At 47.0% G+C, this 18453-nt stretch overlaps 1 protein-coding gene across 2 annotated transcripts in view; it reads left to right on the plus strand.

Annotated features, from left to right (window-relative positions):
* The window catches only part of LOC139678345 (ubiquitin carboxyl-terminal hydrolase 12-like), a 38549-nt gene extending 20339 nt beyond the window's left edge, over nucleotides 1-18210 (plus strand). The window contains exons 3-9 of one of the 2 annotated variants that reach the window (XM_071569097.1): nucleotides 2382-2595; nucleotides 3902-4128; nucleotides 5315-5391; nucleotides 6178-6261; nucleotides 6883-7080; nucleotides 12186-12264; nucleotides 15912-18210. In XM_071569097.1, the coding sequence (XP_071425198.1) occupies nucleotides 2382-2595; nucleotides 3902-4128; nucleotides 5315-5391; nucleotides 6178-6261; nucleotides 6883-7080; nucleotides 12186-12264; nucleotides 15912-16013 (981 nt within the window). In that variant the 3' untranslated portion in view covers nucleotides 16014-18210. The remainder of the gene's footprint in view (nucleotides 1-2381; nucleotides 2596-3901; nucleotides 4129-5314; nucleotides 5392-6177; nucleotides 6262-6882; nucleotides 7081-12185; nucleotides 12265-15911) is intronic. The other variant, XM_071569098.1, reaches the window with a different exon arrangement.
* The last annotated feature ends 243 nt before the right edge of the window (nucleotides 18211-18453 follow it).

Raw genomic sequence — 18453 nt, forward strand, 5'->3', positions numbered from 1 at the left:
TCTTCCACGTTGCCCTCTGTAAAGGTGATAGCAAAGAGTGGAAATACTACTTAGAAGGATATTTTAAACCCTAAATCATGCTGTGAGGTGAATTTTTCACCACATCACTTGGGCTACTGTAAAACATCTCACCATCGGGAATTTTTAAAGCTATTTGGATGGAATTTTAGTTCTTTAAGTCCTTTAACTCTTCCATTTAGTTTGGTTCTAACAATTTATCTCCTGTGTGGGCAGCATCAAAGCAAGACATGGATGACCAGTTGCCTTCCTGCTTTTTGACATGATTTTTCCATGAACAGAGTCCTGAAATCTCTTTAACTCCTTGTGTTGCAAACTTTTTTGAGTTGATGCACCTTGACCTTCCATTTTTTAAGATGCTCATTTCTAGTTCTCTCTTAATTTCCTGAGGTGGTTACAGAAAGGTCCTGTAGATACCTCACATGAAAACAGTAATATTTAATGAGACTTTTAGTAGTTTTGTCTATTTTGATAATCTTGCCTATTTTGTGTTGTATGCCAATTTATTTGGTAAGTTTAATTAGTGTGGTATTTGTTTTCTAGGTCCCTAACAAGCATGTGAGTGAGGCTCTATCCCAATTCCTCTGTTTGCTCAGCTTGCATGTTTATTTTCCTTATTTTCCAATAAGTTGTAACTGTTGTTCTGTGCTGTTTGAAACAGTATAAATTCCTGTTGATGTATCTGTAACCTGTAACCCTCAGCTGTGTGAGTTGAACTGTTTCAGTCAGCGCAGTGATTGTTGAACTCACTCTGCTGAAGTGGCCACACCAGATGTTGGTGAGCACTGGCTGGGCCTCTGAGTGCCACTCACCCAAACAGTCTGTGCTCTGGAGGCACATCTGTGTGCTTTGTTGGGTTAGTTCAAGTATTTTGCTGTCATTTTTGGATTCATTTAAAATATTTTGCTCTGGGTGCTCTGGAGATGCAGAATCTCATGCCCAGAATGTGTGTGGACTGGCAGACCCAGGGTTTGTGTCACTGCCTTGGAGCCCCAGCCTCATCCCAGGCAGCTGGGCCTTGAATTTCAGAGGAGCAGCTGCAGAGCTGTGGGTTGGGTGATGTGGGGCTATCTCAGTGTCCCTCCCTCCCAGCTGCCCCTGGGGGTGCCCCTGGGGGTGCTTATCACTGAGTGGCACTGCCCTCAGGCAGGGCTGGGGGACTGCTCGCTGCATTCCCTGTTCCAGGCAGTCCATTAGAAACAGGCCATAGTTACTGATTATATTAGTAATTCATAATATATTATTTATTTTATTTCATGGCCTTGGCACCCCTCCCTTCTCAGGATGAGCACTGCTGTGTCTCCAGAACTTTTGCTTTTGTGACAATCCCTTAATTACTTTTGATGTGCATTCCCAGTATCCCTGTATCCTTGTCTCTGCCTTCCCTTGCTGTTCCCAGCAGCCTCAGTCTTTCACACCATCCCTGCTTGTATTTCCCCAGTAAATGAACTGTATTTCCCCAGTAAGTGAACTCTATTTCCTCAGGAAATGAACTCTGTATTTGCCCAGTAAATGAACTCTTATTTCCTCAGGAAATGAACTCTTTATTTCCCCAGGAAGTGAACTGTATTTCCCCAGTAAATGAACTCTATTTCCCCACTAGGTGAACTCCATTTCCCCAGTAAATGAACTCCATTTCCCCAGTAAATGAACTCTATTTCCCCACTAGGTGAACTCTGTATTTCCCCAGTAAATGAACTCTGTATTTGCCCAGTAAATGAACTCTGTTTCTTCAGGAAATGAACTCTTTATTTCCCCACTAAATGAACTGTATTTCCCCACTAAGTGAACTCTATTTCCCCAGTAAATGAACTCTGTATTTGCCCAGTAAATGAACTTTGTTTCTTCAGGAAATGAACTCTTTATTTCCCCACTAAATGAACTGTATTTCCCCAGTAAGTGAACTCTGTTTCCCCACTAAGTGAACTCTGTATTTCCCCATTAAGTGATCTCTATATCCCCAGTAAGTTAACTCTGTTTCCTCAGGAAATGAACTCTGTATTTCCCCACTAAATGAACTGTATTTCCCCAGTAAATGAACTCTGTATTTCCCCAGTAAATGAACTCTGTATTTCCCCACTAAGTGAACTCTGTTTCCCCACTAAGTGAACTGTTTCCCCACTAAGTGAACTCTGTATTTCCCCACTGAGTGAACTCTGTTTCCTCAGTAAATGAACTCTGCATTTTCCCAGTAAGTGAACTGTATTTCCCCAGCAAATGACCTCTGCATTTCCCCAGCAATTAACCCTGACACGCAGCATTCCCAGTGCCCCAGTGTGTCCCTCTGAGCGAGCAGCCTCTGTCCCTGCTGTTGGCAGCCCTGCTACAAGGCCGTTTATTCTCCTCTCTTCTGTTTTGACCAGTTCGGCAATACCTGCTACTGCAACTCAGTCTTACAGGCACTTTATTTTTGTCGTCCATTTCGGGAAAAAGTGTTGGCATACAAGGTGCAGCCCCGAAAGAAGGAGAGCCTCCTGACCTGCCTCTCTGATCTCTTCAACAGTATTGCCACGCAAAAGAAGAAGGTGGGAGTCATCCCACCCAAGAAATTTATATCCAGACTGAGGAAGGAAAATGGTAAATGGGGATATGAGGGATTTTAAGGCTTGGAAAATGTAAATGCAACTTCCTTTGTGAGTCTGAATTGTCAGGTTTTAACAGGTTTCCTGAAGGGTTTTGTGGTGGGAATTCCAAACCTCTGGGGCTGTACCAGCACTGGGCTGGTCCTCTGAGGGTTATCCTGATGTCTTTGTTGCTGGGCTAGCTCAGAGCCTGTGCAGAGCCTTTGCAAAGCCCCAGCATTCCAGTTCCCCACACTGGCAGCCCTGTGGGGCTGTGCTGCAGTCAGCACACCCCAGGGCACTGCTCCAGGCTGGCCCGGGCCAAACAGGCAGCAGGACTTGGCCAGAGCTGAACCCTGAGGAGACTCAGCCCCTCCCAGCCTGCCCTCACATTTGTGGTGGGGTGGATTCCTTGCGATGAGACTCAGCCCCTCCTCTCCTGCCCTCACATTTGTGGTGGGGTGGATTCCTTGCGATGAGACTCAGCCCCTCCTCTCCTGCCCTCACATTTGTGGTGGGATGGATTCCTTGGGATGAGGCTCAGCCCCTCCTATCCTGCCCTCACATTTGTGGTGGGGTGGATTCCTTGCGATGAGACTCAGCCCCTCCTGTCCTGCCCTCACATTTGTGGTGGGATGGATTCCTTGGGATGAGACTCAGCCCCTCCTTTCCTGCCCTCACATTTGTGGTGGGATGGATTCCTTGGGATGAGACTCAGCCCCTCCTGTCCTGCCCTCACATTTGTGGTGGGATGGATTCCTTGGGATGAGACTCAGCCCCTCCTGTCCTGCCCTCACATTTGTGGTGGGATGGATTCCTTGGGATGAGAACTCGCGGTTATTTCCCAGGGCTATTGGTGAGGAAAAGTTCTGGATGTTGAGTTATCATCTCTGCTTGAACTTGAAAAGATAACAAACTTAGAGTAGGGGATTTTTGCCCCTTGATGCTGGACTTAATGAGCTGATGGCCCAGGGCAACACATCTGAATTTCTTCATTTCTCTCCCTCTCCAAAGAAAAGGAAAAAACCTACAACCCCCCCCCCCCAAACTCCAAACTAATTATGGTTTTCTTCAGTTCTGAGAAATGCCCAAACTAAGTTTCCTTAATGTTATTTTTCAGCTGTGTGTTTGTTGCAGCCTGAGGATAAACCAAACACCCTTTGTGAGAACAACAAAGGGCAGTTCTTCAAACCCCCCCAGTGTCACCCCCAGTTGTGTAACAGGGCAGAGGAGGGGCAGGGCATGCACTGAGTGCTACAAGCATTTTAACTTGGGGTTGTGAAGGAACTGCATGTTTTCATTCTTGGTCTCTTCCTTTCCAGAATTATTTGATAATTACATGCAGCAGGATGCACATGAATTCCTGAACTACCTGCTTAACACTATTGCTGACTTGCTGCAAGAGGAGAAGAAGCAGGAGAAGCAGAATGGGAAGCTGCAGAACGGCAGCGTGGAGAGTGACGAGGGAGACAAGCCTGATCTGACGTGGGTCCATGACATCTTCCAAGGAACACTAACCAATGAAACCAGATGTCTTAACTGTGAGGCTGTACGTGCAAACCACACCCAGACCCCTTAGAGCTCCCCAGGGGCTGCAGCCTCTGCCCCAATGCTGAGCCCCCTTTTTCATTCATTAGGGTGGATGAAATTGCACTCTCCCTATTAAATACAGAGCAGAGCCTGTTCTGGGAGTGTCTCACCTCTGTGAAGGGGTGTTGCTTAGCAGAGCGTGGTGTTTGCCTTGTTCTCCTCCCTGTTCCCAGCCTGGCAGGCCCCACCTGGCTGATCCAAGCTGCCTTTTTGTCTCCTTATTACTGCCTGTGTCAGTGACTGACAGTTCATGTCGTGTTCCTCCATGAGAGCTGCTCCCTCTTTATTTAACTCAGGGATGAACTGAGTTGCTGTTGCAATTCTCTGCTTGGTGCTGCTCTGTGGCCACTCTTCTCTGAGAGCAAAAAAAGTGCCATGAAATCCAGAATTAGAACCACACCACCTTCAGACTAGAAATTTGTAGTTAGTCATATGCTCTGACTTAATAGTTCTAAAAAAATGAAAACCCAGATGGAGATACAAAATAAAAAAAAAACAAACAGAGAAGTGATTACAACAGAAAGGACCATTCTTGGCATTTTAGATCTAAAGTTACGGCTCTGTGGTGAAGAGAAGCTCTAAAAATGACATTAAGAGGGTTCTGTCTCAGGGATTTTGAAATGAAATGTGAGTGTTCCACAAATGGAAAGATGGTTTTCCTCCCTCCTAACCCATTTAATTGAAGAGCCATCTGCCTGTTCCTGCCTTTCCTCTGAGCTGTGGCTGTTAACACCCTGAAATGCAGCAAAAAGCTGTACCAGTCTGCAGAGCAGAATGGAATGTGGGGAAAGCTGCTCTGAGGGGTTAAAAACTTGGGTTTGCCACTGAAATAATCCGATGTGTCTTCAGGTCTTGAGGAGGAGAGAGGTTTACTGAGAAAGGCTTTTGGGTTTGGGTTTTTGTGCCTTATTTCATGGGTGTTGGGGTTTGGATTGTTGTTGGTTTGGGGTTTTATTTAATACTCCTCTTTGGATTTTCACAACACATCAGATTATTTCTGCATTTTAGTTTGCCTCAAGAAAGGACCTGTATGTGTGTGTATATTTATTTTTTACCACTGAGGGCATTGCACCATTCCAGAGATGGTTCAAAGAAATCTGCCAGTTCTAAACAGCTACCAAATCCCTCTTATTATTTTTTTTAAGGTTAGTAGCAAAGATGAGGACTTTCTGGATCTCTCGGTTGATGTGGAACAAAATACATCCATTACACATTGTCTAAGGTAAACAGGATTATTGGGGAAGGGAAGAAACACCTGCCCTTGGTCAGGAGGAAAGAGCCTGGTTTAGTAGCTCTGTGTGGTAAAATATTGTGGGGTTTCAGTGGTTTTGGTAGTTAATGAGCACTAATGGCATGTAAGATTGATTTTCACTTTCTTTAATGGGCATTTGAATTTGCTCCATCGTACAGTGAGGGTTTATCAAAACTAAACAGGCTCTATTTGGCTTCATGATAAATCCCTGATTATTTTAACATTGTTACAGCATTTCAGCTGCCTGCTCCTCGTGCTGGGGTGAGGTTTGTTTTCCCTGGGTTGCTCCACGTGTTTGTGTGGTACATCCCAGGCTTAGCAGCTGCTTGGACACTGGAGCTGCTCCCAGCTCTGGAATTGAGTGCCTGATAATGGAAGTGGAGCTGCTGGGGCTGCAGGATAACCCAGACCTTGGCTGGGCAGTGGCTGCAGAGCTGAACATCTCATTTCTGCCACCAAAGAAAACATGGAGTGGCTACTGATGCCAGCAAACCTCAGGCACCTCATGGCTGTTTCTTTCCTTTCCTGCCCAGAAAATACGCAGTTAGTGCTTGAGGGGCTGATGTTTCCAGGTGTTTCCAGCTGAACATCCCAGGAGTGGGACAAATACACCTGAAATGGGTTTCTGAGCCATGTGAATAAAAGGAGCTTCATCTTCCATGTGTTGTTTGGGTTTTTTCAGCATTATCAGCTGTAACTTTTACCTGGATGGTCTGGAATATTCCTGCTTATCCCACTCTTCTCTCCTGTCCACAGGGGATTTAGTAACACTGAAACTCTATGCAGTGAATATAAGTACTACTGTGAGCAGTGTCGCAGCAAACAGGAGGCACAGAAGAGGTAAGGGCCAAGTGTTCAGGCTACAGGGCAGTTGTTGGGAAAACACACCTTGTGAAGGCAGTAAAAAGAAAAGGTAAGATTGTTCATGTCTGTCTTTTTGGTGGGGAAGGGAGTAAGGAAGAGAGGAGAGACCAAGCAACTTTGTGTTGACCTCATCAGAGAAATAAAGAGATTAATTTTGTATTTCTCCCAGGAGAGTTTATATCTGGTGCTTCCAGACACGCACATTTTGCCCAGTTAGGATTAATCAGCTTACAGGCCCTGCAAACCATCCCATCTGCTTTGTCTGGGAGCAATAAGAAAATGAGAAAAATCTTCTTTCTCACCTCAGACTCAGTCACAGCCAGAGCAGTGAGAGATTTATTGCACCTCTTTCTTCCCACTGATGTGATGAAAAATTGATGTTTTCAGCATAGACTGTTGTCCTGCATTCAGGTGTCAGTTGTGCAGTTAATAATTCAGAATAAATATTGCCTGTTCTCAGTGGAACATAAGTGGGAAAAAGCAGCACTTTAAAAATCTGACCCACGTTTTTAAGAAGCTTCTCCCTGTTGCTGAGCACAGCTTTGTCAGGGGTGACCTGAACTCCCTGTGCCTTGCTGAACCCGCTTTTGTGTGCAGGATGAGGGTGAAGAAGCTGCCCATGATCCTGGCCCTGCACCTGAAGAGGTTCAAGTACATGGACCAGCTGCACCGCTACACGAAGCTGTCCTACCGCGTGGTGTTCCCGCTGGAGCTGCGGCTCTTCAACACCTCGGGCGACGCCACCAACCCCGACAGGATGTACGACCTGGTGGCTGTGGTGGTGCACTGTGGCAGGTGTGTGGCTGTGCCTGGCACTGGGGGTGCCCCTCTTGCCGTGGGAAGGAGTCTGGGCCCAGAGCATCCCTTGGGAATGGTGGTTGGCTGTTGGGGTCACCATTTATGGGGGTGAAGGGGCTGGTCAGAAGAGTGTAGGGGATGACTCTGTGTGTGTGTGTATTTCTTAAGGTTTGCAGTATTGATAAATGCATCTTTAAGGACTAAGTAGAAGGCCAGTGGGATCCTGGGCTGTATCAAAACTAGCATGGCCAGCAGGCCCAGGACAGTGACCCTTCCCCTGGACTCTGCGTTGGTGAGGCCACACCTTGAGTGTTGTGTTCAGATCTGGGCCCCTCAGTTCAGGAAAGAGATTGAGGGGCTGGAGCGGAGCCAGAGAAGAGCAACGAGGCTGGAGAAGGGACTGGAGCACAAGTGCTGTGGGGAGAGGCTGAGGGAGCTGGGGGTGTTCAGGCTGGAGAAGAGGAGGCTCAGAGGTGACCTCAGCACTGTCTGGAACTGCCTGAAGGGAAGTTCTGGCCAGGTGGGGGTTGGTCTCTTCTCCCAGGCACTCAGCAATAGGACAAGGGGGCACGATGGGCTCAAGCTCTGCCAGGGGAAATTGAAGTTGGAGAGCAGAAACAAATTCTTTGCAGAGAGAGTGCTCAGGCATTGGAATGGGCTGCCCAGAGAGGGGGTGGATTCCCCATTCTTGGAGGTTTTTCAGCTGAGCTTGGCCGTGGCACTGAGTGCCATGATCTGGTAAAGGAACTGGAGTTGGACCAAGGGTTGGACTTGATGATATCAGAGGTCTTTTCCAACCCAATCGATTCTATGATTCTGTGACTGGAGAGCTATTTGTAGAATGTGTGATACTTTGTAACTAGTGAAATGTCTTTATGTATGTTAGGTGAACTGACTAACCAAGAGTGTGCTGGCATGGTATATACAAGAGTAGATAAAAGTGAAGCTGTAGCTAAAAATCAAGTCCTTTGTCTTCAGTGAGCCTTCTGATCCCACTGCAGCCTGAGTTGTCTCTGCCTCCTCTGACCACCACAAATCTACTTTACCCTGACAGAAGAGATCAGGCACAGCAGCATCAGAAGGCTTAGTACTTAGAGTTCATTTTTAGTTACAGCTTCACCTTTTATCTACTCTTCTGTATAACATGCCAGCACACTGTTGGTTAGTCAGTTCACCAGCCATACATGGAAACATCCTACTGGTTCCAAGGTATCCCACATCCTACAGGTGGCTCTCTGCTCCTTAAGGCAGCACTCACCAATTACCTCAGGTATTGGGAGATCACAAACACACTGGAATGGGCAAAGCACTGGCTGAAAGTGTTTTAAAAAGGTTTCTGTCTTTTTCACTGCTTTTTGCTGGGGTAAATTTTACTTTCTGGGTCTGAGGTTTGTCTTTTTGTCAGCTGTCAAATACAGTGGCAATTCAGACAGGCTGTAGCAAAGTAAGAGCAGTCTGGAAAAACACAACAACAACCCAAAAACCTGACCCTGCTTTCCAGGAAAGCTGAATGGAATAAAAACAAATCTGGAAAAGCACTTACTAAAAGAAAATCAAGTCCCATTTCTCCCTGAAGTTCCTTTACAAGCTGGTGCCATCATGTGGAATAAACTGTGCACTGCTGAGGTTTTAAAAGCCTTGTTTTCTTCATCAACTTTTGTTGTAGTGGCTTTGCTTCTGTTTTTAGATGCAAAGAAGAAAAAATTTTAAGCACTTTAGGGAAAAAGGTGCTTATGGAAGGCAAAAGAAATGTTTAGAAGTGCCTTCTGGAAGGGTGGGTTTTAAAGTAATAAGTTATTAGAGCTCACAGATGTTTTGAGATATCTTTGTGAGGAACAAATACAATCAATACTAACATTGCATAGATTTAGTACAGCTAAATACAATGACTAAATGTAATACAAACTAGATAATTCTAGGGGATTTCTGTTGTGGTACAACAGTTTTATTTAATTTTTATCATTTTAAGATCTCATTCTCTGCATTTTCTTCTGTAGTTCCTGATTTGCCACCCCTGTACCTCCACTTACATATTTTGATAATGCTGATTAAATAACTCAGAGGTATTAAATGCCTTTGTTTTTACCTGTTATCCTGCACTGGGTTTTTAGGAGTCCTGTGACTCCTCTGGTTTCAGTCCTTACTGGGAACTTACCAAAGGCTTAAGATAAATGAGATTTTCTAAATAATTGTTTTAAATCTTTTGCCCTGACAGTTTTCATTTGGTTCCTCTAAATAAGGAAGTTCCATGTTGTGTTGGATAATTTGGTTATCAATAATTCTGGACAGACTGGAAAAGCTAAAGCTGGTGCTAATATTGGTTGTTTTAAAGTCTCATGTAGTTCCTAAAGGAAAACTAAAGCTGGAGAGTGGGAATATTTTGGTTTTCCACTTGTTCCTGGGCTGTTTTCTCAGGATTTGAGGTCAGTAAATTGTAGTTTTCCATCCATATAGTTTATTATCTCAGTTGCTCTGGTCTCAGGGCACTCTGCCTGCCTTTACTCTTGGAATAAAGTCATTTTGCTGACCCTACCTTTAAGGTGAGAATCCAGGCAGTGGGATTGGACTGGGAAGCTGCCACCAGGAAAGTGGGAACAGCAGTCACAGAAAGCCTGAGAATTCAAGAAATACCTCCTGTGCACATGAAATATTTCAGACCTGAGTTAATTCAAAAGTTAAAGTTCCTGAACAGTGATCAGAATGCCCAGCAGGGGTGAATGCAGCAAAGCAGGGATTGAAATAGCACATTTTAATTGTGGGGGTTTTTTAAAGATGTGAAATTGTGTATTTTGATTATATTTTGTCTGCAAGTAGCAGAAGTCAGAAATTTGATTTCAAGCAGTTTGGTAAAAACATTAAGCACCTAAACAGTGTTGTGGGTAACAGCAGACAACAGGAAGAGCTGGGAAGTGCAGCTGGGATGGCAGAGGGTGGATCCTGTGGGACAGCAGTGGGTGGGTGGGATCCTTTGGGACAGCAGTGGGTGGGTGGGATCCAGTGGGACAGCAGTGGGTGGGTGGGATCCTGTGGGACAGCAGTGGGGGATCCTGTGGGACAGCAGTGGGGGATCCTGTGGGACAGCAGTGGGGAATGCTGTGGGACAGCAGTGGGGCATCCTGTGGAACAGCAGTGGTGGGATCCTGTGGGACAGCAGTGGGTGGGTGGGATCCTGTGGGCAGTGGTGGGTGGGATCCTGTGGGACAGCAGTGGGTGGGTGGGATCTTGTGGGACAGCAGTGGTGGGTCCTGTGGGACAGCAGTGGGGGGATCCTGTGGGACAGCAGTGGGTGGGTGGATCGATCATGTGGGACAGCAGTGGGTGGGTGGGATCCTGTGGGACAGCAGTGGTGGGTCCTGTGGGACAGCAGTGGGGGGATCCTGTGGGACAGCAGTGGGTGGGATCCTGTGGGACAGCAGTGGTGGATCCTGTGGGACAGCAGTGGGTGGGTGGATCGATCATGTGGGACAGCAGTGGGTGGGTGGGATCCTGTGGGACAGCAGTGGTGGGTCCTCTGGGACAGCAGTGGGGGATCCTGTGGGACAGCAGTGGGTGGGATCCTGTGGGACAGCAGTGGGTGGATCGATCATGTGGGACAGCAGTGGGTGGGTGGATCGATCCTGTGGGACAGCAGTGGGTGGATCCTGTGGGACAGCAGTGGGGGATCCTGTGGGACAGCAGTGGGTGGGATCCTGTGGGACAGCAGTGGGTGGATCGATCATGTGGGACAGCAGTGGGTGGGTGGATCGATCCTGTGGGACAGCAGTGGTGGATCCTGTGGGACAGCAGTGGGTGGATCCTGTGGGACAGCAGTGGGTGGATCCTGTGGGACAGCAGTGGGTGGATCCTGTGGGACAGCAGTGTGGGATTCTGTGGGACAGCAGTGGTGGATCCTGTGGGACAGCAGTGGGTGGATCCTGTGGGACAGCAGTGGGTGGATCCTGTGGGACAGCAGTGTGGGATCCTGTGGGACAGCAGTGTGGGATTCTGTGGGACAGCAGTGGTGGATCCTGTGGGACAGCAGTGGTGGCTCCTGTGGGACAGCAGTGGGTGGGTGGGATCCTGTGGGACAGCAGTGGGAAATGCTGTGGGACAGCAGTGGTGGGTCCTGTGGGACAGCAGTGGGGGATCCTGTGGGACAGCATTGGGTGGGTGGATCCTGTGGGACAGCAGTAGGGAATCCTGTGGGACAGCAGTGGGGAATCCTGTGGGACAGCAGTGGGAAATGCTGTGGGACAGCAGTGGTGGATCCTGTGGGACAGCAGTGGTGGATCCTGTGGGACAGCAGTGGTGTGTCCTGTGGGACAGCAGTGGGAAATGCTGTGGGACAGCAGTGGGGAATCTTGTGGGACAGCAGTGGGTGGGTGGGATCCTGTGGGACAGCAGTGGTGGGTCCTGTGGGACAGCAGTGGTGGGTCCTATGGGACAGCAGTGGGTGGGTGGGATCCTGTGGGACAGCAGTGGGTGGATCCTGTGGGACAGCAGTGGGTGGGTGGATCCTGTGGGACAGCAGTGGGTGGGTGGGATCCTGTGGGACAGCAGTGGTGGATCCTGTGGGACAGCAGTGGGTGGGTGGATCCTGTGGGACAGCAGTGGGTGGGTGGGATCCTGTGGGACAGCAGTGGGTGGATCCTGTGGGACAGCAGTGGGTGGATCCTGTGGGGCAGCAGTGGGTGGATCCTGTGGGGCAGCAGTGGGTGGATCCTGTGGGACAGCAGTGGGTGGGATCCTGTGGGACAGCAGTGGTGGATCCTGTGGGACAGCAGTGGGTGGGTGGGATCCTGTGGGACAGCAGTGAGTGGGTGGGATCCTGTGGGACAGCAGTGGGGGGGATCCTGTGGGACAGCAGTGGGTGGATCCTGTGGGACAGCAGTGGGTGGATCCTGTGGGACAGCAGTGGGGCATCCTGTGGAACAGCAGTGGGGGGATCCTGTGGGACAGCAGTGGGTGGATCCTGTGGGACAGCAGTGGGTGGATCCTGTGGGACAGCAGTGGTAGGTCCTGTGGGACAGCAGTGGGTGGATCCTGTGGGACAGCAGTGGTGGGTCCTGTGCTCCTGCCTTGGGAGGCACAGAGTAATGAGCTCCAACCCTTCTCTCTGGCAGTGGCCCAAACCGAGGACATTACATCACCATTGTGAAGAGCCATGGCTTCTGGTTGCTGTTTGATGATGACATTGTAGAGGTGGGTGTCATGTGCCCCTATTTCAGCCCAGCTTTTTGGCTCCTTTTTGTTTCTAACTTGCATTTCATTCCTGCCTTTCAGAGCTTCTCCCTTATGTTTTTGCAGGCAGTTTTCCCCAGCAAATTGAAGTGTAGAAAAACTGAAAAAGCAACATTTGGGAGGCTGTAGTAAGGCCCTGAGATGCCATAAATGTTGGGGCTGTTACTGATGATGTTTAAATAGCTGAGACAGACTTTTCCTTACCTTCTCTGCTAACATACCTGTAAGGGCTGATACCCACAGGGTTTCTGTGTCCACGTGTTCCACATAATTATTAATATCAGCAGAACAAATGCCACAGGGGAGTTGCTTTCTGTAAAGATGAAAGTGTCCTGTTTTCCTCTGACATCTTGTGGTCAAGGCCTGTTGGCAGGTGTTAAATAGGTGCAGCAGAAGCCTTGCTTGGGTTGAAGTAAAAATGTAATGACTTGTCAATTTTAAAGTTGTTTCAAATAATTGCTCAGCTCTGAGCATCAGCTGTGACTTCCCAGGGGTATGAGCTGATTGTGTGACTATCAGCAGTTGCCTTTCTCCCATTTTTCTGTTTTTGGGGTTATTTTCCTCTGTTTCTGTCATGGGCCAAGTACAGAATTCTGTCACCTCATTTTGGAAATAGTTTTTAAATGCACTGTCTTTCAGGAAATAAAAGTGGGTGCATTTTAAAAGTGGGTGTAAAATAACTCTCTTGTTCCTCTGTATTTGTTTTTTTATCAGTCCCTCCTGTGTTGTACCTCAGCTTTCAGGTCAAAACCAAATTTCTGTTTATCAGCAAACACTGTTGGCACTTCCATAGATGTGCCAAAACATGGCTCTGAAATATGTGCTGTCTGTTATTGGGCAGGACATTCAAGGAGCTTTTCTAATTTTAACGGTGCCTTTCTTTTTTTCAAGCTCATCTTCATAGAGTTTATCTAAAAAGCTGCAAAAATAAAGCTCTTTGGGTGCTTCACATTCCAGATGTGGCTCCCTAAAAACCCAGACTTGGGCAGCTGAGTGCAGAGCTCTGAGCAGACTCTGCAGCTGAGAGAGAGCACAGGAGGAACCTTTTCCCCCTGAAATACAGTTAAAAAGCTGTATTGCATTTTTGGCAAGGGATGGGAATGAATAGCTCTGAACTGCCAATAGGAAGGAGTTTATCCTGATCACCCACTGAATGTCAGGGGTGGGGAAGGCATATTTATTGGTCTGTTAGGATTTCATTGGGAGGCCAACTTTCAATTAGATTGGAGATGGATGATCAACATTCTGCAGCATATGTGGAAAAGCACCAGATCCAGGAGGCAAATTAGTCCAAGTGGGATCCTGTGCCAAGCAAAATGAATTGAGAACCCTGAGTTTCTCTGGCTAAGCTCATCTCTGGCTAATTTGACATACTGTTATTAGAGCAATTAAGTGATAAATCAGTGACAATATTTACCTGAAGCAGAGAAGGGAAAAGCATCCACCCAGGGAGCTCTACACATGCAGGGAAGGGAGGGAGTGGCTTTGCCTAAAAGTCAGTTCAGGGATTTGCAGGAGTCAGTTGAATGCTGTGAATGGTCTGCAAGGACAGGGTTTGGTTTGGAAAACCAGCACTGATGTCTGGAAATGAACAAAGGAGACTTGAGCTCAGTTAACAGGAAACACCATTTCCAATGCCAGGTGAGGCTGCAGAATCCTCAGAGCTGTGAAACCATCCACTGGTTGTTACCCCAGAGGTGCAGGGGGTGAACCTTGCTGTCCACACTCTGTGGTCACCCAGGGATGGGAAGAACAGTGTAAATAATCCTCTTCCAGTTCCACTGTGCTTTCTGTGGATAGTGATATGAAAGAAGGAGCCAGTTTTGCTGTGATAAAACTAAAAATATCTGTGGGATGAATTAATCAAATGTTTGACTTGCATTTGGAATGAGTAGTGGAAATGGGCTTGATTGCACGGCAAGTTGGTTGGCACTTAAAATAAAACGTTTGAGTTGTCTGCTAAATATATTGCAAGAACTGGAGGATGTTCTTTCCCTGCATTTGTGTTAAAATGTGGGTCTAACAGTCTGTAGTAACGTTATGTTAATAAATGGTGTGAAAATGCCACAGCCCTCAGCAGGATATTTCAGCCTCTCTGCACTCCCTAAATGGAGAAGAGGAAAAGACAAAACACCTGGTTATTTTTTCCCCCACTCCTCATGGGGTTTTTTTGTAACAGAAGGTGTTTAAAACTGTTCAAGAGAGAATTTCTGCAGTTGATGCACCCTCTGAAAACTCCTGTCTGTTCTTTGTGATTGGGAAAGGCTGGGAAAGGCTGGGCTCAGCTCACAGGGAGTTTGGCAGTGCCACTTGGAGAAACCAGTGCTGCTGAGCCTGCTGGGGGTGCCAGGCTGTGTTCAGGGATTTCACCTCGTGCCAAACAGTTCTGCAGCTGAGGAGGCTCCTGGGTGGTCAGAGCAGGGCCCTTTCCTTCGAGATGGAAGCACAGCTTGGGCTCTGCTTGTCCCTCTCACAGTCAGAGCAGGTGTCAGCCCAGAGCCTTCTGTATTCTGAACATTTTTTTGCTTCTTGAACTTCATATAAACACAAATATATAAATAAAAAGGGAAACTTTAGCCTCTGTCTCCCTTTGGGTCCACAACTAATTCAGACTCCCTCCAGCCTCTCATCTCTGTGGATCCAGAGTCCTGAAGGTATTTTAGGACCATTTTCTAAAGGTATTTCAGATCACTGCCCCAGTGCAGTGCTGAGCAGCACAGGACCCTGGGAGGGTTTTGTTTCAGTGTTTTCCCCTCCCCTGACTGCAGAATCCAACTCAGGAATCTGAAGCCAGTTGTTGGCAGGAGCAGGACAGGACCAAGACATTGCAAAGATGCAAAGAACTTGCATCTTTAAAAGCCTTTAAAACACCCTACAGGCCTTGCTGGTTGGAGTAGGAAGAAAAGGCAACTTTTCTGCACAGAGTTCACAGCTTTAAATATAAGCAGACCACTTAATTTCATTAATACAGCAAATAATTAGTTCTTGAAACAAAACCTTGTTGTAATCCTGCTGTAGGGTCTGTGCCAGCAGATCCTAAGGAAGGAAAGCTCTCATGACCAGGAGATCCTAAGGAGATGAGATCCACAGATTTCCTGGTGGGATTCCCAACAGCACTTGCAGGACTTCTTAAGAGGGTCACAATAATGACAGAATCTGGAGTTACTTTAGCTGGGTGTTAAATCTACTCAACATGTACTGCACAAAACCCCCTCTGTGCTGATCATTAACTGCCTTTTCTTTCATTTCCATTGCAAAATACCCAGGAAAGGTAATCCCAGTCTGGATGAGAAAGCAAATAGGAAAATGTCATGTACTCTTTTAAGGATACATTTTCATGGATCCCTTCTGCTGTAGCCCAGCTTAAGAGTGCACCCACTCTGTGAGGTTTATTATTTCATCCTGATTTCCTGGTTTTTCCACAGTGAATAAGTTACAAAGTGGAAAGAGTGTTTGGTTGGATTCAGTGATGTTGGGGTGTCACTGTGTCAGGACTGCTCAGCTTTCCAGCATCACCTCCAAGAGCTGGAAATACCACTTTATGTGGGAAAGTCCTTCTTAGGGGGGTGTTTTGACTGCAACTAATTGTAACTCTCATTCATTTCCAGAAAATTGATGCACAGGCCATTGAAGAATTCTATGGGTTAACATCAGACATTTCCAAGAACTCCGAGTCTGGGTACATCCTCTTCTACCAGTCAAGGGACTGAGGCAGAAGGAACATGTACAAGAAACAAAGGGATCAAGGGTGGAAGGTGCCTGTGGGAGCAGGAGCAGCTCTGTTGTTGCTGTAGGACCAGGACAGATGCAGCAGGAGGAGGAGGAGGAGGAAGGTCTCCCCTGCCCTCTGGGGGTTAGTGCTGCTGCCGTCACCAGAAGAGCTTCCGTTCCACTTTCCTTCCGGGGCTTCTTTCACGTGCTATCTTCCAAACTCTCTGTTACCTCTCCTTGAATCCTGGCTGCCTGTTTGGCCATGAGCAGAGCAAGAGGTGGAGCAGTGGCATTGTAGGCTGTTTCCCATTTGCTGTTGGCCCGAGGCTGTCCCTTGGTTTCTGCCTTTGTGGCTTTTCTGTATTGTAGCAGAACGATTCCAACATTCAGTGTCAGCTGAAGGCGTATTTTAGGGTAAGAACAGCAGCTGGTTGCTGGATATTTTTGGTGACTCAGACTTGAGAAGCAGTGCAAAGCTAAGACATACTGGAAATGTCATGTCTGTAATTTTCATAAAGAAAACCAGACAAAACCCTCTCTCTGCAGCATTGTAAACCTCCCCAGGATGCATTGTGGTGGGTTTAGATAACACTAACAGCACTGCTCCTTTTGTATGCTGATTTTTACTCTTCTGTCCCCTCTGCAGAAGGCAGAGAACTGTGTTCATGTTCAGCCTGTGCTGTTTGGCTGTGGAAGCAGCTCTCTTGCCTGCAGGTCCCATCACTGCAGATCCCAGGGGAGCAGAGCAGGGACCTGTCAAGAAACATCTCTGCAACCAGTTGCTGTAGGAAGTTGAAGTTCCAGCGTTCCCTGGAGGTGTTGCATAAACCAAAAGTGCCCTCATTCTGAGACAGGATCTGTTCCACATTTCATTCAATTCCAAGCAAACTGGTGCATTTTGAATCTATGCTAATCCACAGAAACAGCACTAATTGGGAAGGGTTACCTGAGGGAAGAATTTATGGAACTAATCCAGGTGTTCTTAGGCTTCAAGGTAATGAACAGGTAAGAAACAAAACCAACCAACCCACTCAGACATTGCCTTGTAAGTGTTCCTTGTCATCTGTTGGTATCTGGGAACCATAATACCCCCTCAAAATGCTTCTGATTGTTTTACCTCTCAAGGCCTTGCTTAACAGGGAATTGTTGGTCTTTTGGAGACTGAAACCAAGCAGTTGTCCATTACATGTGTATATATTATAATCTCAAGGACAACTAGAAAGGAAAGACTAAGGAAGTTTGTAAGAACTCTCAGAAAATCTGGTGCAAGTTTCTTTCTGAGAAGCCCTGTTGCTGTGCCAAAGCTTGTCAGAGCTGGCTCTGGAGCCCAGTGGGAGCGAGTGTGTCCCTGTGTCCACCGTGCTGGGTGACCCTGTGCTGTGTGTGGCTGTTCAGCACAGCCCCTCATCTGTCCTCCAGTGGCTGTTGTTCTTGAGGATGTTTAACTTATGCAATTCTGTGGCTTGTGCAGGATATTCAGTATTTTACCAAAACACTGTCCTCAGGAAAGCAGCATTTCACAGTTCCTTGTGCTGGCTCTATGTGTCTGTTTCTTCTTCTCATGACCACAAATGTAATGTTTAGCAATTAACTCCTGCCTTCCACCTGCAAATTAATCATTACCATTGTGCTCCAGCTGGGTGCAGCTCCCACTCTCCTGGCACATCTCCTCTTCCAGAAGATGAATTATGGACATTGGGTTTTTTAATTATTTTTATTATACAGAGTACTGTCATTTTAAGAGACACATTCAACAGCAGCAAATGTTCTTGTCATCTTGTTCCTATTGTGTGACAATTGTTCCTGGCTAAGAGTCTTCTCCCCTTCTCCACACACAAGCTGTGAGTCCTCTCCTGGTGGTGCCACCAGGAGACTGTCATCACTCAGTCTTGCAAAAAAATGGAATAAAAGTGAGAGCACTGAGTTAAAAATAATCTAAACAGTAAATACAAAAATTAATGTAGTACACTAGACATGTATTTTGTATATCTGGTGATACATTTTTACAAATAAAATACCTGACTGAGAGATAATATTGAAAGATATATACTATAGATTAAAAACTGTTAAAAGTGCACTTTTGCTACAGATTTATAAGGAGACTAAAAGGAAATAAATGGGAAGAGAATGGCGTGATGTTACTTCTGTATAATAAGTGACCCCACCTGTCTCCAATAAAGGTCATGTATGATCAAAGGCACATGGCCCAGAGGCTCTTCCTTGAACTTCAGGCTGGGACAGAATTCCAGGCCTTGGCTTTCCCTCCCTGCTGACTGAGGGGTCCTGGCCCTGCTGTGTGTGCAGCCACACAGCTGTGCAGCAGAGGTGTAAGGCAGGAGCAGCTCATAATTCAGTGTCACACATTACAGCTGATGTGCTGGTGAAGGAGGGGGTCACCCAGGGCCTCCCCTGCCACCATCCCACCCCTGCTCCCCATCC

The sequence above is a fragment of the Pithys albifrons genome, chromosome 14 (genome assembly GCF_047495875.1).
Source record: "Pithys albifrons albifrons isolate INPA30051 chromosome 14, PitAlb_v1, whole genome shotgun sequence".
In the NCBI taxonomy this organism is placed as follows: domain Eukaryota; kingdom Metazoa; phylum Chordata; class Aves; order Passeriformes; family Thamnophilidae; genus Pithys; species Pithys albifrons.